A 24,572-nucleotide genomic window follows, 5' to 3' on the forward strand; every position below is an offset into this window, starting at 1 on the left:
TAATTGTGCATTATTGAATTGAATACTGAGAAAGTCGGCTCGAGCTTGATTTTCTGACTTTGTGCTTGATCTCTCAAGCTTGTAGTCCAGGCTCTGCTCGGCTCGAAAATCGACATTAAAGGCCTATTATTAAAATCAACCGTTTCCAAAACAACCCGATTTTGAACCGATCTGATTTGGCCTGAGGCCCTTAGGTAAGTAACATTTTTTACCTGACTCGATATAAACACATCTAAAGTGTGAAGTAAACAAATCTAAAGGGCAGCCTCCTAATAGTAAGACATGAAATGAAATGAAAATCCTTCTTTAGCATCAGTGAAAGAATGGCATTATTTATTAGCTAGTGCCCTAGCCACCTAGGTTAATTTGCCGATTTGGTCGTAACAAAATTGTCAAGTTTATTAAGTCGAATCAGCATAGAGGATCCTCTATGGTGTCACCCGCTGGGGACTAGGAGGATTAACATTAATGTTTTATCTTCCTAGGCCAGAGGCCACATTGGTTATAAATACGGCCATATTATTATGCAACCAATTTTGACTGCGCCTTCACACAATCCACGAGGACTGTTAATGCAACCCGCATGACTGATGACATCTCATATAAATATTGTTATGATAGGGGACCCGTGTGGCTGAGCCTGTCACACTATCGCGGGCCCGTGTGCCGGTAAAATTTACCGAAAATCCCGGTCAAGGCTCACGGGCCCCCCGCTATCTCCGCCACTGTGTATCTTGGTCAGTCTTGTCTAGGGTCTACAGATAAGTGTAACGTAACTTAACTTACATACTAGGTCCAGCACTAGGCCTACTAAAATACAAGAAAGAAAGTGAATTGTTTCATAAGTCAAAATGGCAATTACCGTATTTAATATGTCTACAATGGGATATGATGTAATTTATAGATGTCTACTTACAGTTCTTTTCACGCTGAATCCAAAAATGCAATAAGTTGTTATCGGAGAGATTCATAAGTGGCTGTAAAACGAAAGTTAAAATTTTGAATCTAAGGCTCAATTAGCGGTAGGGTACTGATGGTAATATGGCTCTGTCTGGACGGATCTGTATGTGGGCTGAGGACTGAGTGAGGAGAGCAAACAGCTGTTTATATACTCGACTTAATGCAGAGTTAAATCAATTTGTTTTTAAACTAAATGATCAGCTCTTTATTTAGCTATGTGGTGAAGGTAGGTCGGGTTTTATGCGGATTCGTGGCTGTATTAAGTGTTTTGAAGTTAGGTTAGATTAGGAAGGTAAAGTTTAGGTTGGCCTATCATTATGTTTTTATAGAGGTGTGCTTCTTTTATGTATAAAACACTAAAATATGATGATATTTGAATTTTTGAAATTTTTCTGATAGAAATCATAAACCTGATGGTCAGGGACAAGCGGTACGGTCGTGAATTGTCTGGAATAATCTAAATCTTTCCAAACAATCCTTCAATTATACTGTTAGTTATCATAAAAATATGTGTTTCAATTGGACTAAAGTGTTCAATTTACAATAATATTTAAGTTATTTTCACGACCAAACACTGTATAATCCATAAGGCTGGATTGGTCGTGAAAAAACCCGCGATGGTCATGAAACTTTGGTCGTGACATTACGTGTTATTTGGCTCTGTTCTGGCGGTAGCCCTGCACAAAAATTTACACCATGTCTACTTCATCAAATGACTACGTACGGTCATGGACACACCAAAATTACAAAAACACAAACTGCCTTTTTTAATCTTGTAATTCCTCCTTTCAACTCGAAACGACCGGCACTAAAATCCTGACGTACACCCTCTTGAATTATTCTCCCAAGTGGAGGTGTTTAGGGATAATCTAAGTATAACTACGACGAAAAACAAATTTAAACTATAAAAATAAGCAAAAGTATTTCTCATCAAACTTTATAATGAACAAATTTGGACAAAACAAAAACAGAAAGCTGATAGTAAAAAACAACATTCATATCATCCGTATGACTATTACAAATAATTAAAAAAAGGCAGGCATTTTCAACACTTTCCCTTATTCGCATAGTCATGCCGAGAGTCCAAGATTTTCTCGCAGAACTTGAAGTCTTGGTCGAGGTATAGGCTTCGTCAGTATATCTGCTAGTTGATATTCCGAACCGATGTGCTTTACAGTCAGCATACCTATATTTATCCTGTCTCGAATGAATAGGTACTTCCGCTGAATATGTTTTGTACGAAAGTGAAACTCGGGGTTTTCACAGAGTTTTCTTGCTGATTCGTTGTCAACTTTCAGGATAGGAACAGCAGACAATTCTATATGTTCTTTGAACAAACGAGCAATCCAGATTGTTTCTTTTGAACCAAGATTAGCTGCAATGATTTCAGCTTCACAAGTTGAGTCCGCAACTAACTCCTGCCGACGACTAAGCCAAGTGATAGCTGCACCCGCGTATTTAATAATAACTCCACTTGTTGAACGCATTGTATTTGGACATTCATTTCATTTTGTTTTGTTGAAAGAGCCGAAGCCCCTCAACTGCAACCCGGTACCTATAATTAAACATACCCGGGCCCCATGGTGTAGGCCGGAGCTTACGCACCAACCTTGGCACACCATGGGCGGATGACTTAAGGTCATCAGGCTCACCGGCTGCCGAAGCAACCCTTTGGAAAGAGGGTTGCCCCTCAATCCTAACCAGGGATACCGGCTACTTGGTTAAGTGTCACTCCACCTGCAACCAGCAGGTACAAAAACCTGAAGGCCCATAATGAAATGCCCTGACACATTTAGGCAAGCAACACTCGGGACCAACAAAGATGAAATGTTCTACTTATTTTGATGTAGCTTTTCGGTATTGTATTTGGACATTCCATTTCCATTTCCATTTCCATTTTGTTTCTGTCATAAGAGCAAGAAACTCCCTGACTGCTAACCCGGTACCTATAATTAAACATACCCGGGCCCCATGATGTAGGCCGAAGCATACGCACCGACCTTTGGTACACCATGGGAGGATGACTTAAGGTCATCAAGCTCACCGGCTGCCGAAGCAACCCTTCGGAAAGAGGGTTGCCCCTCAATCCTAACCAGGGATACCGGCTACTTGTTTAAGCGTCACTTCACCTGGGTTCCCCCAGGTACGGAACCCAGAAGGACCATAGTGAAATGCCCTGACGCATTTAGTGCAAGCAACACTCGGGACCTATCCAATCCCTGACAGGCAAAACCCGCCATCAAAGCCAGGAAGAAGGGGACCACCAGCAAGCTGATGGGGGAAACCCCAACCACCTATTTACACCACTACCCGATCGAGGCCTTACCCAGTTGCTGGGAAACCAGAGGTGACCAAGGCGATAGATCCCTGAACACCCCCAGCGGGCTTGAACCCAGCACCCGATCTACTTCGTTTGCCCATCAAGCCCAACATCACTGCCAGGCCATCAGGGTTTCCCAAAAGGAGGCAGGAATAGAAGTGGGTCCCACCCGGATGAACCTATCCACCAAAGGTGGCGACACCCTTTGCTCAATTGAGGTTCCAGGGATAGCCCCCCATACTCTAGATAACCATACCTTCCGGTCTCAGAGACAGGGATTGGCTGATGGAGTGCGCCCAGCCGTTGCCCTCACACTGCGGAAAGTTACATTCCCCTAGAGTGTCCCCGTGAACTGACGGGTACTCGCCCGATTTCACCTCCAGGAAGGCTACTTCCAAAGTCGAGGATTTGCCACACTGAATGCCGGTCGCACATCAACAAGCGGGCCGGAGCCCAAAGGATCATAGCTACAGGCAGATGATAGATTGGTGGCGCACTTCCACCTCTTGCAGAGCTGAACACCCCCCATTACCTGGATGGGGAAATGTCACTGGTTACTCTCACTTTGGGTAAACCCAAAGAGGCTGGCTTGTCCAGTCGTCCATAACTATGACCTACTTGAAATGCCGATTCCGACACCGAGCAGTTACCTTCCCCTTTGGGGGCTAACTTACCCAATTTTTCACCTCCCAGGACGAGGCTACTTCCAGAGCCGAGGATATGCCTCACAAAATGTCAGTCGTACACAGCAGGCAGGACGAGCCCGAAGAACTCCAGTCACAACCACAGCTACAGGCAGGTGGGAGACCGAAGTCTCGCAGAGCTGAACACCCCTCCACCCTGAATGGAGGGAATGACACTGGGTACTCTCACTTTGGGTACCACCCAAAGAGGCTGGCTTGTCCAGTCGTCCATAACTGTGGCCTACCTGAAGTGCCGGTTCAAACACTGGGCAATTACCTCCCCTCTGGAGGGCAAGAGCTAGGGTCCGCGTGGTCGCTAGGCCACGTACCCACGCAAGCGTGAGCCCCCTGCGGGGGTATTGTATTTGGACAACCAGCAAAGTCCGCATCACTATAACACTCCAGTAGATGTGTGTTAGGTTTAGATTGGTACACTAGCTTCTGGTTCACAGTGCCGGCCAAATAGCGTATAACACGCTTTGCTTGTGTAACATCATCTTGTGTAGGATTTTCTTAGTGACGTGATAGAACACTTACACTAAATGCAATGTCAAAACGAGTACCACGAGCAACATAAAGTAGGGCTCCAACTGCCGATCGGTTTGGAAAATCAGAGGCTTTGCCTGGTGTTGTTGAACAGTGAACTTCTCTATGGGAGCAAGTACTGGCTTGCATCTTTCCATGTTGAATCGAGAAACGATCTTCTTGATATACGCTGATTGGCAGGCCAAAATGTCACCATCGTTTTGAGAAATTTTGAGTCCGAGAAAGTTTGACACTTCTTTAGCAACAATTTCAAATTGTGAAGGAAGTTGCCCGATAAATAAGTCCATTTCAGTCTGACTAGTCGCTGCGACTAATCCGTCATCAACATAGAGTGCAACAATGATTTTTCCAGTAGGGGTAGGACAAATGTAGACGCAGGGATCTTCACGGCTCTGTCGATCTCCTAAGCCTTTCATGAAGCTGTCAAACCGTTTATTCCAGCATCGAGGTGACTGTTTCAGGCCGTATAAGCTGCGTTTGAGACAACAAACACGATTTGTCCCATCTGAATATCCTTCAGGCTGCTTCATAAAATTCTCTTCTTCAACGTCTCCGTACAAGAACGCAGTTGAGACGTCAAACTTCCGTAGAACCATCTTCTCAACCACTGCGATGGACAATATTGATCGAACGACCTCCAGACAAGCAACCGGGCTGAAGGTTTTAGCATAATCAATACCAGGTCTTTGCGCACATCCTTTGATGACCAATCTCGCTCGATATTTGTCAACACTTCCATCAGGATTGCGCTTATTCGGTAGACCCACTTGTTGTTGATAGTCTTCTTTCCCGGAGGGAGTTCGGTCAATTCCCATGCACCGTGTGTATGCATGGATGCCATTCTTCTTTCTTCATGGATGCCAAGTAGTGTTTTAGTTTATAGCTCACGATCTGTAAACATTGTCCGTTTTTGATGGGACAAAAACGGAAATGTGCATTAAATCAAAGTTATTAATGTAAATGACTAAATCTATACATCAGATTTAAAATTTGTTAATGATAATTATTGAACTAGAGCGTTCACGGAAGTGACGCTAATCGAATTATAAAGGGTCGTGCGGGTCCAGCCGGTAATGACCCTCCCGGTCAGTTTGGGCTGCCTCAACTTAGGATGGCGAGACGTATAGATGAGACGTAACCGTTTAGCCACTCGGGTTGCCTTCTTTCCCGAGTCGAGTGCCGGGTTGCAGGATCATTGCTGGATAACTCTGCATCTTCACTATCACTGCTACTTGACGTGTCCTCAGTTGGTATAGGCTCATCATCACCCTTCACTGGAGAACTAGGCTCGTCAATAGTCTCTTCAACTTCTTGCCAATCTTCTTCGATGTCATTGGTTTTCTCAATCTTGATAGGCCACTCAACTTTCTTGTCAGAGTCTCCAACAATTTCTTGAAAAACGAAGTCACGAGAAACTACGATATCTCTTCTCTCTGGAACATAGATTCAATATCGTTCTTCACCATCCTATCCAACCAGATAACCAACTACAGCTTTCCTGTCCATTTTCCGCCTCCTCTGAACAGGAACATGGACGTAGCACTTTGAGCTGACCACTCGCAGATGTTTGATCCTAGACTTTTGACCAATCCAGAGCTCCAAAGGTGATTTGTTGGCAACTGCTGACTTTCCCACTCGGTTCAAAACATAGAAAGCAGTGATGACAAGTTCCGCCCAGATAGCCGCAGGAAATGTTACATTTGGATTGGCGTACTTGAAGGTCCAGGCCATTTCGACAATCGTTCTGTTCTCTCTCTCTCCACAGCACCATTTTGTTCGGGTGTATATGGCGCTCTCAGACGTTGGTTTACACCATATTCTCTGAGAATTTGACGAACTTCAGCGTTGTCAAACTCACCACCGTTGTCACTGAGAAACTCCCTGACGTGATGACCATTTTAGCGAGCTTTAGACAACACTTCACGCAACGCTTCCTTCACAGCAGATTTTTCCCTTGCGACAAAACAGTATCGGTACCTTGAAAAGTGGTCTTTTATGACGATCAAGTATCGGCGACCTCCGAAGGATGGGTCAAACGGGCCGCAAACATTACCGGATAACAACTCACCGGGGGCTGAGGGGCGTTCTCGTGTTCCAAATGGTAGACGGTGTTCCTTTCCGAACTGACTAAGTTCGCAGATCTCTTAGTTGGCTGGCACTTTGATACCCATTTCGGATTCGAGCTTCGATCGGACATAGCGTTTATCCATTTCAACCCAGCGCTCATGATACAACTGCAGAATACGATTGTCTTCTGCTGCATTAGCGCAAACCTCAGATGGTTGAAATGTGTGAAATGAGGCATGATACAAAGTTCCACCACAGTTTCGAGGACCTTTGAATTCAGTGTTTGTTTGTTAATAGTGAACCGACACTCGGTATTAGTCGATTCAAACCTGCTATTAGGGTTTCGATCATGAGCTGCGAGAATGGACACTAAGTTCCGAGAAACGTCAGGAACATACCAGACATCATTGAGTGTGATCGTTTTCAGTTTTCCATTTTCATAGTTCGCTACTTCAACGACTCCACTGCCAAGAGCTTTTATAATTTCCTTTCCCGCCGCCTTTACTGTTGCGTTCGAGTTTGCAGGAAAAGGTTTGTACTCCGTGAACCAACTCAGATTTGACGTAATGTGCCGCGTAGCGCCATTGTCGATCCACCACTGGTCGTTCGTGGTCACGATATTAATGTCACTACTGATGGAAATCAGCGCACTACGATTGTCGGTCACGTTAACTTCCGAGCCCTTCGTTCTCTTCTTATCAGTGTCACTCGTTTTTGAGCTAGTGCTAATGCCGTTAGCTCGAGCTAGATACGCAGGCTTGCCGTCAGCTTTCCATTTTAGAACACTAGCGAATCCAATGGCCTTTCCCCGAACAGCATTTGCACGAAGTGTCACCTTTTGGTTTCCTATTCTTCTGACCACCGCTGTTTGTGGCACTAAGAATGTCACCAGCTTTTGACGTAGGAGCAACATTATGCTCATGAAGGATTAATGCAGATGAAAGATCTTCAAGTTTCTTGCTCTCGTTTGCCTTCATAAGTAAGTAGCTAGACTTGAACGATTCAAAATGCTTCGGCAAAATGTGTAACACTTTTGACACAAACAGGAGCTCAAGAAAATCTTTGACTGTTTGGATGTTACGTGTTTTTAGGCCAGCTGCAAATTTGCAGTTTTGATTCTTCAATCTTGAAAGCACGGTCGGGGCATCCTCGGTATCATCCCATTCCATACTGAAGAAATCCAAACACTGACGAAACAACTGGTCTTCTGCCTTGTTATCAAACTGCTCGACTAAAATGTCCCACGCTTCCTTAGCTGATAATCTCCTGGAAATACGTTGATGTAGATCATCACTAACACACTGAGAAATGACTATTTTTGCCTGAGCCATGGATTTGTTGAATTTCTGAAGTTCTTCCTTTTCGGCTTTAGTCGGAGGCTCAGAGAGGGTAGGCTTTTCTCTCTTTCCCTTGACGATATCAACCGCTTCGAACAACTCTAGAACGTCCAACACTCGATCTTTCCACGTCGGCCTATCTTCTGCTCCTTTCAATGGTTTTATACCTTAAACGTATTCCATTTGTAGAGCTGGACGAACTCGATCGAACGAAAGATATCCCAAAGAAATAATACTCTTGAGACAGAAAATTACGTCAGAATAAATTCTTCTTACCGTGTACGTAGTAGACTAGATTTCCCAACACTGGCATGTACTTAAAACGATGCTGGCGACCATAACCTCAATTATTATTGTCCCAAGTGGAGGTGTTTAGGAATAATCTAAGTATAACTACGATGAAAAACTAATTTAAACTATAAAAAAAAGCAAAAGTATTTCTCATCAAACTTTATAATGAACAAATTTGGACAAAACAAAAACAGACATCTGATAGTAAAATACCCCCGCCGCAGCAACCTGCAGACTAAGCGAATTTCAACTTGTCTGATTACATGATTACATATTTCCATAAATAAGAACTATTTATTCCCAGTTTAAATAACATTAGATTTAACGAGTGCTTAGGTTTGCTGCTACGGGGAAGGTAAACAGTGTTTTTTTTTACCAAACGTCAATAGTATAGGATGAAATAATTAAATTTGCCAAATTTGATCAAAATATATCCATAAACAAGTCAACTACAACAGTTTTCATTTTCTCCATAATGATAACATGGGAATTTTAAATTTGCCCTTATTTGAATTTTCTCCGTAACCCTTAGGCATACAACAATGCTTCAATATACTAAATTATTTCTTTTTTTAAGCTCTACAAAATGGTTGGGAAATAAATTCCAAAATTTTATGTTTTTAGGGCCCCGTTCCCATGGTCCGATCATGCTGGTTCGCCAACTCGGTCGAATAAATGTAGGTTTACACGTTTATACCAAATTTCATCAAAATCAGATGATTTTTGTTCGAGTTATCGTGCTAACGGACACATATATATATGTATAAATATATAAATATATAAACATATAAATATATATATATATGAATTAGAACGGATGGTGTTTTTGGCCTCTGAGGACCTCAAAACAAAAAAGTAAATCGGTCCCGGGTCTAGGTCTTACCATGAGACCTACGGTAACAGCTTATTCCCTATATGGGAAATTCGCTAAAACAACATTCATATCATCTGTATGACTATTACAAATAATTAAAAAAATGCAGGCATTTTCAACACACCCCCAACTAGTCTCTAAAAACCAACTGACTCCATCGACGACAGGCTTGCCACTGTCGTGCTTCTAAGTTGCAAATTTTTCCCCAATGGTCGTGGCGTCAAATCGAGGGACAGACCTATTTAGTCAGGTAGTCAGTTTACAATGAAAACAAAATTATCATATGCTCCTTTTTCGTAAGTTTAATAACTATTACGTCAACAGGAAAAAGCTCTTAGAATTATCTTTAGTATAAAAAACAGAGAATCAGTTAAAAAATATTTTTCTAAATTGGGTATAATGACCATCTATGATTTATACATTTTTGAAACTATTCTACATGTAAAAAGTTCAGATTATCAAACTAAAAATTTCCACAGTTACAATTTACGAAACACCAGGCATGTAGAACAACACAGATTGAAGTTATTTGAGAAAAAAACCAGTTTCATTGGCAAAAAATTTTTATTTAGCCTACCCAAAAATATTTTCAATGAACATAATTACAGTAGCTTTAAAAAACTACTGAAAAACTATTTGCAATCTAAATCATTATATTCAATTGAAGAGTTTTGGAATTTAAATGATTAGAAATATGTTATGTTATGATTTATGTTTGTATTATTTAGGATACTTGTATAGGTACCTAATTTTTTGCTTATCTTTTCCTTTCTGTGACGCAGTTCATGTATTTGCTGTAAAATACTTGATGAATAAAGATGATTTGTATTGTATTGTGTATTATTGATGTAATAAAAATATGACATTATGTATTTTGGCATGAATAATTATTCTAAAAACAGCATGAAAGTTGCAAAATGTACCCTAGGGTCACGTGACGGTCGTGAGTTTTGAGACTTTAAAAATACAAAAAAAATACCTAGAACCTATTTAAAGCCAAATAATTGTGTGTAACATGTTGCCCCTAACCCAAAAAATATTAAAACATATAATGATAAACTACATAGGTATTCAGTATCTACAAAGTAAAAGGCCAGGGACATAAAAACGTACGTTTGAAAATTTTCACTCTATAACTAAATTGTAAAATGTAAGTACAAACGCCAAAATAGCTTATTTGCATGCATACCACCGATGCAATATCTGTTACATCTGAATAACTTATTCATTTTAAGTAAAATGTTGATTAAATGCTTCAAGTACATAACAAATTATATTGTGTTAATCTAATGTAGCCTATTCCGTACTATTTGTTTTAGACATTCCACCAAGGACGCCAAGAGACCAGACATCTGGCAGTCTTCAGTCAAGCAATGGTGCATTCACTCTGAACAACAACCAAGGCCAAGTTCTTAGTACAGCTGAGAGAAACAGTGGTAGTTCTCGCTCTACAGAACAGGCCTTTCGGACCCCATGTCTCTCTGCTATGTTCAAGAATAGATCAGTCAATAGCAATAACCCTGAGATTACAAATGAGCTCGTGGCAGAATGTTTAAATATCTCAGACAAGCCTCTCAATGGCAGTTCAAACAGTAAAATATCTGATCGACAAAAAGAACTTTTGCAAAGTGTTCCTCCTCCTTGTCCAGGAAGTGGTAGGAAACCTAGGTGTGTGTTACATACTGATTTTAAATCACTCTGTACCAAAAGGGCTGCTTTCAAAACCTTTGAGTGTCTGTAGAGGCTTGCAAACTGTGATAGTACCTTTGAATGCAAACTTTGGGTGTGCTTAAAAGAGGTTTTAATCCAACATATTTTTTTTGTAACACCAAAAAATCTATCTATAATATTAAAACGAAACAGGGTTTTTTTATTTCACGATTCTGAATCAACCACTCGACGGATTTTCATGATTTTTGTGTTGAAAGAAAGATAATTTTGAGAACTAGGGAATGTCGAAGCCATAATTTTAGTTTACGGTCCCAGTTATTTAGAAATTAACTTTTAATTTTTGAAAAGTCTAGCAGCCGACGCTAAGATTCTAAACTAGCTTTTGGTATAACATAATTTGCTTAACATAACAGCTGTAAACATTCAGCGTTTGTAACACAAATTCAGCATTTGGATCAAATTAAAAGACATACTAAGGGTTGACTTATTTATACTATGTGTAATGCTAATCATTGATACGTTTAATCCTTCGATAAGAGGATGACGGATTAATTAAATACTCATAGTAAAATACTAGGATGTTCAAATTATTTTTTTACTTGATACTTACTTGATACTTGATGTGTTGCCACTGGAAGCGCTGCTGCGCCGTGGACGTCAGTTTTTATTTCTTTTCTATGGATTTACCATAAAGTCTTCAATTTTATATAACGGTGATTCCGTTAATATATTCTTCAATTTTTCTTTGAAGGATTCCATCGAAGGTTCTTCCTTAATCTCATTTGGTAGTCTATTAAAAATTGTTACACACTGATAGTGAGGGCTATTTCTTGCTAAAGTTGAATTAATCTGAGGTACATGTAAATTTTTCTTCTGTCTCGTATTAATGTTATGGACGTTGTAATTTTGAATAAAGCATTGGGGAGATTTCTTAACTGTTACTGCTGCTTCAAATATGTAAAGAGACGGTAAGGTTAAAATTTGCAGTGATTTAAAAAAAGGTGCACATGGTGTTAAGTAATGTTGCTTACAAATTGTTCTAACTATTCTTTTCTGTAGGATAAAAACTCTCTTTGCATCAGGGCTATTTCCCCAAAAGAGTACGCCATAGGCTATTACACTCTGAAAGCACCCATAGTATATTTTTAGTAATACTTCTTGATCAACTATGTTTTGGAGTCTTCTTACTAAGCAGTATACAACTTTCAAACGTTTTATCATACTATCAATATGTTCAGTCCAGTGCAAATTTTCTGTAATTGTAATTCCAAGATATTTGGTACTATGGTTGATTTTGATGCTATTTCCATTCATTTTGAGTAAAGGTGAACAATTTGGAATTTTCCTATTGTAAAAATGAAGAACATTTGTTTTGCTTTGATTTAGTGTTAAGGGGAGCAGTGTGCGAATACCACTCCCATGTTATTCTTATGGGAAAACATGTGATTAGATAGGTACATTTATTTTTAAAACCGTTAGAGATATTGACTTAAATTTTTTTATATTCATTCCTTAGATTGTTTTCTATGATTTCATGCTATATAAACAAGAAATTAGGTACAGTTTTTAAAATATAAAATTTAATAAAAATTACTAATTTTTAATTGTGTTTTTTTTTTTTATAATAAACAATTTATTTTTAAAGTAAAATTAATGGTAACATTCAAAAAATGCATAAAATTATTCACCATGGTAACAGGAAGTATTGTGTAAAATTTGGGCTTGATTAGTTAAGTAGTTTCTTTAGAATGGTACCTAAACTTATTAAAACTAACTTTCGGAAATTCACATTTGAACCCTTGAAGGGCAGGCTCGGTAAAATCCAGAAGCCCTCTTTCAAAAATCCGGGAAAATTATTTTTATTTACAATATTAGACTATGGGTACTCAAATTGTTCAGTTTTTTATCCTAAATGCAAATATGCAGTTTGATTGAAGATAATACTATGACAAGCTTAGTAAATCAGGAAAACCCGGGAAAATGGGTAGTTTCCTTAATTTATCTTAAAGGAGGATTAAAGATTCCTTCTTATGTAAGAAAATATCCAAGTATAAAGTGTTATATATTTTCTTAAACAGCGCAAAATACACAATATTTTGTCATCATTTAATAAAAGTTAATATTTTGAGCATTTTCACGCACTGCTCCCCTTAATCCATTTGAGCTGCACCATGAAACAATTTCATTTATTCCCTGTTGAGCTTCATCAATTACTTCTTTGATAACTTTTCCTGTAAATAGTTGACTGATGTCGTCTGCAAAGAGCCAAATATTACCCTTTGTCACTGAGCATGGCAGATCGTTAATAAAAAGCAGGAAAATTATAGGCCCGAGGTTTGAACCTTGCGGGACACCTGTGTTTATCAAAGGAGAAATTTTTGACTTGACAAATTTTGATGTCTGGTTTGAATCTGTATATTTTATAGAAACTACTTGTGTTCGATCTTGAAGAAAAGACATTATCCAATCTAAAGCTGTATTTCTTATTCCCATACTAATTAGTTTAATCCTCAGTTTACAATGATTTATGCAGTCAAACGCTTTAGTCATATCATAGAATAGACAAAGAGTTTCTTCCATAAGATCCAGATTTTTATAGACTGACCCCAAGAGTGTAAAAATGGCATCAGACGTAGATTTACCCTTACGGAATCCAAATTGTTTATCAGTAATAACATGATTTATTTCTAAATAATTTATAAGTCTATTTATGAAAATAATCTCAAAGACCTTAGAGAAAACCGATTGTACAGCAACAGGTCTGTAGTTATTTACAAGTTTCTTTTCATTCTTCTTATGAATTGGTACAACTTTTGAAGTTTTTATTTGATTTGGAAACACTCCTGTGCTTAGTGATTTATTAATTATTTTTGTAAGGGGTTTTACAACAATGGTGTTACAATATTTAAGTAAGTAGCAAGGTACCTCATCAATTTCAGCGCATTTTCCTCTTCCTACGTGATTTAGAACAGACATCACCTCTTCTTCTGCCGTATGGGGCAGGTTCATTTCCACTTCATTTATATTTGCATCATTTAGATCAACTCCAGTCGACGCAGCAGCAGCAATCCTATTTACTTCCTCCACAAAAAAAGAATTAAACAACTGTGCAACCTCAAAGGGGTCGTGAATTAGCCTATCACCCTCCAACATGGGTGGTATCAAAGATTTTAGAATAGAATAGAATAGAGTAGAATGTATCAAAGATTTTAAGTAATCTTTGTAATCTTCGGTTTGTTTTAGTGCAATATAATATGTTTTAACTAACAGCTGGTTAATTATAAAAATCTCCCATAGAACTATGAGGTTATTTACTCTGATTTTGTCATTGATTATAGGAAATAAGTAAGATTAGTAGGCCACCGAGATAAGTAACACCATCGATGTGTACAAGTCGAGGCTCTGTACACGAGTAAAAAAAAAAAAGTAATATGCAAATTATTTTACTGCCCAACTTTTATGGAAAGGATACGAAAATCACAATTTTTACATGTTTTAATTCATCTTGGCAGCGTTTTGTTTACAATCAATGTTTTTGAATGCTTAAACTTTGTTTTCCTACAGTCATCCGACAAAGTTGGCTTCCTTGTACTGTTTATAGTACAGAAAGCTGCTAATTGCTGCATATTTATACTTTGCCGTACGGTTTATACTTTGCCGCACATCAGGATTCCAACGAAACAACACAAAACAGCGTGGTTCTATTATGCACGTAATCCGTGTACGCTTGGAAATAGGTTGGCAACACTTAAAGATAATAATACTATGAGCAGCTGATTGACTATTATAACTACGATTTAACCTGTCATTTCGTGTTTATAGTTTAGGTATTTCTCAACTTTCTGGACTTTTCATTTAAATGTTTTTAAAACATTCCTACAATCTTAATAAACAAGAAAATACCTTTAAAGCATTTTTTTTAGGGGCGGAAAGCACTTCAAATTACAAAAACATACGGAACTATATTCTCAAAACGCGGAGCACATTTCTTGTTGAGGAAAAATAGCGGAGTGATACGGACCGCGAGTACTACTTTCTCTAGGGCACCATTTGTGTTGCCAGCTGAACCTAAAAACGTGTTGTATAGTGTTTGAAAGACTAATGATTTATATGCTTTATAGTGACTGTAGGAAAAATATAATGTGCAACACGAGTGAAAAAGGCCTTTGCTGCACTCGAGATGATTCCGAACTCGCCTGCGGCTCGTGCGTAAACATTGCTCTCGTGTGCAGCAAAGTGCCACTTTCACCCCTAGTTACACAAATAACTATTGGATTAGGCCGGAAATATTGATGTCATAAAGATGGAGATCAAGAATCCTCAGGAATACGATTTCAAATTACCACCACAACCTCAGACGGGTTTTATCCAAAGATATACAGATGAATGACATAGATTGAACACAACGTCATCATTGACCTAGGATACTGCAATTAGACTAACCATCCTTTTATGAAATCTAAAAAGTTGTTTGGCGTGTGTTTAGTTGTGGTTACGTTTGTAGGCGCTGAATATTGTATAGTTTAAATAAATGACTATGGAAAATTACGATGTACATTGATTCAATGAGGGTGGTTTGATTATCAATAGACAATTAATTACGTCAATAGCTTTACTAGCGTGTTTACGTTTTAAATTCCTTCAACATGTGGCCAGTTCTTTTGTTCAAATGAATATTATTTTATTTTTGGCTCAGCTGTTCCCTTATGAAAAAGATTATATATGGCCATATTAAATTTTTTTTATCTGGCTATATTTGGTTTTGGACCAAATATAACCAGATATGATCATATATGGAATCCCCCATATATGGAAATTTTTCAATAAAAAATATATAAATAAATAAAAAAATAACAATTTAACATATTTGCACATTAAATGGTATAAACTATGCATTAAAATTATAATAAAAATTTTAAATTCAAAAAATTCTAAACAAAATTTGCATGCATCCGACTGGGATTCGAACCTGGGACTCCAGCGTGTGAGTCCACCCCTTTAGCCACTACACCACAACAGCTTCATGTTAGGTGACTTAACAAAACCTATTACGAATGATAGAAGCTGTATTTGGTCTCGTAAAACAAGATTTTTCTTAGACATTTTAGGTCATTTGAAGAAAGTTATTATTAATATAGCCTAAGTACGTGACATTGATATTTGCAGCCGTTTGATAGCAAAGGTACAATTAATTAACTATTAATATAATATTCTCCTTATTTAGGCCTACTACACTTAAATTTTAAAATTATACGTCAGTTTTAAGATTTTGTTGCGTTATAATAAAATTTTACAATAGATGTATGTACAGGATTTTGTCATCTGGGTTCAAATCTGGATACTTTAATTACTTTACTACTAACTACTTTAAAGGAGTAATGCCTATATTATCTGCCCCCTATTTCAACTCAATCAGTTCAGTAATTTGTGCTTGCGAGAGCAACAAGAAAATACACAAACTCACAAACTTTAAGATTTATAATATTATAAGAAGTGTTTGGGAGGCCAGTTACATAATCCAAATGTGGCAACAATTCCTTATAATAATTCCAGTTATTGTCAAAAACTCATTTATACATGAGCAAAAATGGAAAATTATTATTCCATATATGAGTAATTTAATTCCATACCATATATGGCCATATATAGACCATAATTCCATATATGGAGGATATTTATGGCCATATATGGGCAATAATTTCATATATAGAAAACATGTATGGCCATATATGGACAATAGTTTCATATATAGAAAACATGTATGGCCATATATGGCCAATAATTCCATATATATACTACATATATGACCATATATGGACACCACCATATATGGATACAACCATATCTGGCCATATATGCTTCCATATACGGTCATAAAAAACCATATATGGCTTTATAAAAACATATATGGAATTTTGATATGGCCATATATGGCCAGAAATTACTTTTTTATAGGGGTTTACAAAACAAACTACTATGTTGTTGTGTTTACTTTTCTTTGTTTACACCTATTTATTTAGCAATTGATGCAGTGAAATTGACATAAGGGATGTGTGTAGACGATTCGTTTAATGATGTCAGGACACCAACGTTATAATTATGTGCACTGTGAATTTTATTGGATGTTTTTGTTATATTTTAGGGAGTTTCAATTCAGACCTACTGAAAATTGTGTATAGTATGAGTAATTGTATTGTGGTGATATTGATTATGGAAGAGGCAGGTATGCGATGGAAGGTTATATCATTGACTAGGCCTATACACTTCTCAATTGATAATTACTCTTTCTACTGTAGGCTGCAATAAAATTTTTCTTTATACGTGTAAACTAGCTGTTCTGAATTATAGGCCTACACGGGTTTAACTGACTACTCCCGTACGTAGGACGGGCTAACAGCTCGTAATAAATTAAGAATGTTTTATTACTCTTTATTAGCCATAAATATCTAAAATAGGCTATATTGAGTTAAAAACTTATTTAATCTCCAGGCATTTTGTGAGCGGATGATGATGTGTGTTTATTATTTCCAACTTAAAATGTATTTTGAAGACTAATAATAATAGTTAAGTTACCTTTTATTTTGTTGACTGCCTTTAGTTATGTATATATTTGATTGATAGTTCTGAAGTTCATTAGTTCACAAATGCTCATTCAGCCACAAGGTGGGGCATCTTCAGAATTATGTGACACTAAACTACATCCTAAAAATTATAGCTATTTACATTACAAGTGTAGTAAGAGCGTTTTTACATCACGCAAGTGGAAGCGAGTTGCATAATTCACCTAAGTGATGTAAACACGCTCTTGCGTAACGTGTAACGTACCTACAAGATTTTACCTGACCCGACAATATACATTGGTTTATGTACAATATTTTCCATTATCTATTTCACTCATCTTCTAACAGTAACGTTCTTTTACAAACAAAAGATAGGTTAGGAAAATACTTTAAAGCATAACAATAACATTCAAGTGCACAGCTGATTTCTAGCGTTGAACGTAGTTTGCTCCATAGAGGTATATTTTTCAAGTTAAGCACTCAATGTTATTTAAATGGGTTTCTTTACATCACCGAGTGAGTTTTTGATACTTTACATCACTCGAGAAGTAAGGAAGTTGTATACATCACGCTTGGGATAGGGAAGTTTAACATGGCGGGCGGGTTAGGTAAAATATGTTTACATACCTTATGTCCTCAATCATATTGTAGTCTCGGGCGATTAGTTTCAAAACGGGTCTTTCATTTTTAAGCCCTTGTTGTCTCACATAAAATGATTTGCACATAATGTCGCCGTCAATAGGCTACACACAAATTTAACCTCAAGACAACAAAGTTAAATGTAAAATTTGTGTCAAAGGCTTGAAAATTAAACAATTGTTTCAAAACTAGTCACCCCAGACTTCAATAGAATTGATGACGTAAGGTACTTAAACCTATTTAATTTGTCATAAATCAATCCTGGAGGTAATGCTGAATAAATCCTAATAATACCTATACAAAAGGGTGTGAATAACTGCTCTGTTTATCTATAAACAGTTTTAAATATAAAATGAAACTATCATTATGTTACATAGTTTTTACTTCATTTCAAAATCATAAACAACACAAAACAAAAACAAACAAACAATTAAGTCAGCTGAAAACTATTTAATAGCTATTTACCTTACAAGTGTAGTAAGAGCGTTTTTACATCACGCAGGTGAATGTTGTGCAACGAGCGGAAGCGAGTTGCATAATTTACCTAAGTGATGTAAACACGCTCTTGAGTAACGTGTAACGTACAAGATTTTACCTGACCCGACAACATACAGGAGGCTACGAACAGTATTTTTCACTATTCATTTCACTCATCTTCTAACAGTAACGTTCATTTGCAAACTAAAGCTAGGTTAGGAAAATTCTTCAAAACATAACAATAAAATTCAAGCCCACAGCTGATTTCTAGCGTTGAACGTCGTTGGCCGTTGGCTCGAGAGGTATATTTTTTAAGTTAAGCACTCAATGTTATTTAAATGGGTTTCATTACATCACCGAGTGAGTTTTTTTCAACTTTACATCACTCGAGAAGTAAGGAAGTTGTATACATCACGCTTGGGATAGGGAAGTTTAACGTGGCGGGTTAGGTAAATTAATATATCTGTTTTAAGACAGTACAAACTCTTCCCCCATGAAATAATTCAAAGGATACTGTGAATTCTATATCTTCCGAAGTTGATTTAGGTGCCGTCTCCATAGCATGTCATCAACAGCAACGGAGTACATCACTCTTCCAATTCTTTTTTTTATTTCACCTTTTCTCCAAACAATTTTGCCATTTTTCACATTTCTCTTACCAAAACATGTTCACCTTCTTTGAACTCTCTTATGGTTCCTTTGAAAGATGTACGTCCTTGTTGGGCTGTGCGAAAGGTAGGTTTCAACGTTGACTCTAGTGAAGGTCTCAACACATCTAACAAAATCCGCAGTTTTCTTCCAAACATCAACCCCGCCGGACTTTTTGTTGTTGTCGATGTCGGTGTTCGCCGGTGAGATGAGAGAACTTTAAGAAGTTTTTCTTTTAGGTTTCCCTTTTGTGTCCACTTCTTTTCTTATGTACCTTTTCACTTCTTGAACATAGTGTTCTGCTTGGCCATTGCTCTACGGATTATAGGGTGCAATGGTTCTATGAATAATTCCTTTTCTAACCTGTCGATTTCATCATTGACTTTATCCCTTAAAGCAAAAGGAACAGGGCGAGGTGGCAAGTAAACTGGCTTAGAGTTTGGCTTCAAACTCTAATGAGATTCATAGTTCGGTTACCCACTCCTGGTAAGAAAACATTTGGAAATTCGCTCTTAAGATTCTTTATAAACTGGTCTTTCTTATGATCTGTATGATCTTCTGATACCTGACTTAATGAAGGAAGCTCAATTTTGAACAACTTTAACCACTCCCTTCCAAAAATACTGTCTACATTTCCCCGAATAACATACAGGTTTCCCACAGATATTTGATTTTCATAGCAAACAACGACAGTCGCAAACCCTACCGGGAGAATTATTTCTCCTGTTTAGGCTCTTAACGGCATTCTTGTTCTATTTAGAATCTTATCTGGAAATAATTTCTTAAACAGATGCAGCGGTATAGTACTGATCGCAGCAACAGTATCTAACTCAAAAGAGTTAGGCTTATCGTCAATGGTGCACTGTAACATAATCTTTCCCAGCCTGTTGACCATTTCGGGTTGATATGCATCATCCGAGAGCTTGGACAATTTAGCACATTTCTTCTTTCTATCTACAATGGATAACATTGACATAAAAGGTGGATTTTGACACTCATCTTCCTATTCATACTCCGAAGCGTCATCAGCTTGTCGCATGTTTTGTTTCTTTCTCCGACAAACTTTTCTGAGATCTCCCTTCCTCTCACAATTCCAACATTTAATATCTGCTGGAATTTTGCACGCACTTATGTGATGGTGTCCCCCACACCTGAAACATATGTTACTACCCTTTCTTCCTTGCAAATATCCAGTGCTTTTCTTCCCTCGAATCTGAAATTGTTCTCCAACTTTTGATTATAAATTTGATTCTTGGATTTTGGTTGTTTCACTTTTGATTTGCTATTTACTATTTAGCTATTAGCTATTTGCTATTTAAGTTACTTGCTATTTCAAGACATTGGTTAAACGTTTTATTTTCATGAATTTCAATTAATCTAGACAGCAACTTTCCATCATGAATTCCCAAAACAAACTGTTGCCGCAGGTGAACGTCAGATGTTGATGCATTACATTTTGGACATTTAAAACCACATTTACTGGCTAAGGTTTTCAGATCTTTGGCGAAGCTGCCTACCGACTCACACGGATTCTGGAGTCGTTTAGTGAACTTATGTTGTTCTGCAATAATAAATCCCTTAGGTTCCAGTAATTATTGTAAAGCTTCATAAATTTGGTCATAACTTTTATCCTCAATGTCACATGGGCATAGATTAATTCTCAGGCCGTGAAATACTTTAAGGTCCTAACAAATTGATCAAATACTGCTTTTTCTTTAATTCTGACGTGATTCTGTTTAGGTCGAAAAAGTTGTCTAACCTTACCATGTATGAACTCCATGTCTCATTGTCCTCATCGAATTTATCAAAATTAGAACAGAAAATAGATTGACTGGGTGTTAATATACCTTCTTCTTCTAGCTCCTGGTGTCTCTCACCCTTCCTCATCCTCGTCGCCATTATAAACAGTTTTAAATATAAAATGAAACTAAAATTACGTTACATAGTTTTTACTTCATTTCAAAATCATAGACAACACAAAACAAAAACAAAATAAACAATTAAGTCAGCTTAATATATCTGTTTTAAGACAGTACATTATCACACCACTGTTGATGCTACATATTTAAAAAAACCTGTTTTTGTTTTAGATCATCAACAAGCAGTGGTGCTAGACCACGGTCCACTCCCACTCCTTCCCACACTGGCACTCCTAGAACACCTCGGACACCAAAAACATTGTCAAGTTTGGAGAGTGCCCAAAACATGATTATTGGTATCCATCTTCTAAACCCGTTTTAAATGTCAAAATACAACCACTAAGCTACATAGTAATCATTAAAATATATAGTATTCACTTGTCATAAATTGTTAGTCATAGGAGTCCACAGTTTTAAGACCTTTTGACTCAAAGGTTGCAGTGTCTACAAAAGACAACTATCTTGCTCTTGTCAACCTGTATAGTTTCTCTTAGTGATATGTTTGTTGTGATACATTTTATACATCTATTTCCCTTAAATATAAATGGCAAACTATTCTTTAATTTATAATAATATTATTTTGTTTATTAAGTTAGAAGAAATCTCATGATACTTACTGAGCTTTTCTACCACAAAGGCAATACAATACTGCAAAAGAAGTATTGACTTTTGAACAGTGGCGGATTATGACCTCAGCAGGCCCCTATCTTGCTCTTGTCAACCTGTATAGTTTCTCTTAGTGATATGTTTGTTGTGATACATTTTATACATCTATTTCCCTTAAATATAAATGGCAAACTATTCTTTAATTTATAATAATATTATTTTGTTTATTAAGTTAGAAGAAATCTCATGATACTTACTGAGCTTTTCTACCACAAAGGCAATACAATACTGCAAAAGAAGTATTGACTTTTGAACAGTGGCGGATTATGACCTCAGCAGGCCCCTAGGCACTTTTAAACACCCGCCCCCCAAAAAAACCAAGAAAGGTCGGAACTTACAATTAAAACTCAGTTAGTGGGTTAGGGTTAGTAAACTTGTTATTTAGCCTACATATTTTTTAGTAATGACATTATATTTGTTAAATGTTAATTTATATTATGATATTTCCTAACAAATTAACTTTTCTTGCTTTTAATACAGAAAACTCATCTATGATATTATCAAAAGTTCATTTAACATTTTGGCATTTGCAGCAGTCTATTATCAAAAGTTCATTAAACATTTTGGCATTTGCAGCAGTCTGTCTATGTCGTATGCTGCCATAATATAATGGCCTTGGGGAAAAACTTTTTTTAATTTTTGGTCTGCGGCCCCTGAGACCTGAGGCCCCAAGACAGTTGCCTATCGTGTCTAATGGGTAATCCACCACTGCTTTTGAATCATTTCCAACATATTGCAATGAAGATATGACAATTCTATGTTTTTTCCTTACTATTGAACCGCTTGCTCTTCAATCCAGTTTCAGTCACTATAGGCAAATTTTAATGGCGATATCCTGCCCCTCCTCCTGTGATAATGTTGCGGTGAACTTTTTCCTTTAGAGACATTATACCAACTATATAATGGATTATCAAGACAAAAATATTTATTCTTCAGTTTTATGTTAGTGAAAATAATGTTTGTTTCAGCAATAACTGAAGGACGAGGATTAGCTAGAGGAGAAGTGGGTATTGCAGCATTGGATATTCACAGTCCCTATCTCATAATGAGTCAAATAAGTGATTGCCAGACATACACCAACACCATGTCCAAAATAAATGTATTACATCCAACTGAGGTAGGTTGCACTGTTCTTTGGCCGGCCATTTACTTTACAGCATACAATAAACATAAAAATAAAAATAAAAAAAACATTAACAGTAGTAAAAGTTAATATTGTGAATTTATTTTGTTGTTTATTTCCACCTGTGTCTGGAATATTTTGTTTATTGATTAACTAGCAGAGTACCCGTCCTTTGTACGGGGTTGGCATATAAGTATAAATTGCTTATTTCAGTTATACTCAAGCATTGCCTTTGCAATGGGGGGAGAACGCAGTTTGATACAATTCACTTCTTTAAATTTACAGTTTACTATAGTATTACATATCTACCATAGCCATCATTTTCTACCAATTCACCTAAACAATAAAGATAAAAAAAATTATAAAAATTCGCGAAATATCACAAATGGTTCATGAAATTAAAAACATAAACATTACTGTAAAAATTCCTACTTTGACAGTTCTCATTGTGTATCACAGTTTTTTGTTGCTGCTTAGTTAAAATTAGCTATCCTACTAATATTATAAATGAGAAAGTTTGGATGTATGGATGTATGGATGTATGTTTGTGACAAGTGAACGCGAAAAATACTGGTCGGATTGGGCTGAAATTTGGCATGATGATAGCTCACATTCCCGATTAACATATAGGCATATTCTTATTTCAAAAATCCTTTCGGGCTCCGCCCCAGTGGCTCTGGAGTTTCCCATGTTAACCTTATGAGAAATGAAATTATTGAATCTTAACAGCTGTTTCAATTAAACAAGTTGGTTCTGTTCTGTGATGTTCAATAGCATTAAAGTTACAAAAATTACCAACAGGGTGCAGCACTATTATTTCTTTTACATTTATGACAACAGCTAATTTGCAACCAAAAGGTGAGTGAGCGTAGCGAACGAACTTCAACCTGGAGGCGAGTTAGCGTAGCGAACGAGCTAACCTGAAGGCAAGTGAGCGCAGCGAACGAGCTCCAACCTAAAGGTGAGTGAGCGTAGCGAACGAGCTCCAACCTAAATGTGAGTGAGCGTAGCGAACGAGCTCCAACCTAAAGGTGAGTGAGCGTAGCGAACAAACTTCAACCAGGACGTGATTGAGCCATGCGAACGAGATAATCTTGAAAATTAAGAAGTTAAACGGGGCAAAGCCCGCGGGTTACAGCTAGTGTTTTCATAAATGCAAAAAAATAATAGTGCTGCACCCTGTTGGTTGATGTTATAACTGTTTAATGCTTTTCATATCATAGAACCAACTTTTTTAGTTGAAACAGCTGACTAAATTCTTTAAATCCCTTTAAATATGAATACTCATAAGGTTAACATTGGGAACTACAGAGCCACTGGGTCGGAGCCCGAAAGGATTTTTGAGATAAAAATATGCCTATATGTTAATCGGGAATATGAGCTATCATCATGCCAAATTTCAGCCCAATCTGTCCAGTAGTTAATGCGTGATTGAGCTTCAAACAAACAAACACACAAACTTTCACATTTATAATATTAGTAAGATAAGATAAGATTTCAGCAAGAACACCTATTTAACAACACACAACCAAAATAAATGTTTCAGATTCTAGTTCCAAATACATTCATCGATACTCAGGAGAAGAACAAGTTGTTCACACTGATTCATGAAACATTTCCTCAAGTGTTAATAACAACAGTTCAACGCCGGCACTTCAGTGACAACATAGGACTGCAGCTAGTCCAGTCTCTGTGCCTCACTGAGTATGCGAATGTAGAAATGGTGGTCCGTCAAAAGTAAGCCACTTTTGAATTGATCAATACAAACTTACATATAGCTACATATAACCA

General features: G+C 37.2%; 1 protein-coding gene across 2 annotated transcripts in view; it reads left to right on the forward strand.

Annotated features, from left to right (window-relative positions):
- LOC128990869 (mutS protein homolog 4-like) overlaps positions 1-24,572 on the forward strand; it is a 122,247-nt gene that overhangs the window by 12,873 nt on the left and 84,802 nt on the right. For both annotated transcript variants that reach the window (XM_054413536.1, XM_054413617.1), the window contains exons 2-5: positions 10,398-10,746; positions 21,164-21,288; positions 22,627-22,775; positions 24,328-24,518. In XM_054413536.1, the coding sequence (XP_054269511.1) occupies positions 10,398-10,746; positions 21,164-21,288; positions 22,627-22,775; positions 24,328-24,518 (814 nt within the window). The remainder of the gene's footprint in view (positions 1-10,397; positions 10,747-21,163; positions 21,289-22,626; positions 22,776-24,327; positions 24,519-24,572) is intronic.

This window comes from Macrosteles quadrilineatus, unplaced genomic scaffold, assembly GCF_028750875.1.
Source record: "Macrosteles quadrilineatus isolate MER2022 unplaced genomic scaffold, UCM_ALF_1.0 Scaffold_1__1_contigs__length_201487025, whole genome shotgun sequence".
NCBI classification, from domain to species: Eukaryota; Metazoa; Arthropoda; class Insecta; order Hemiptera; family Cicadellidae; genus Macrosteles; species Macrosteles quadrilineatus.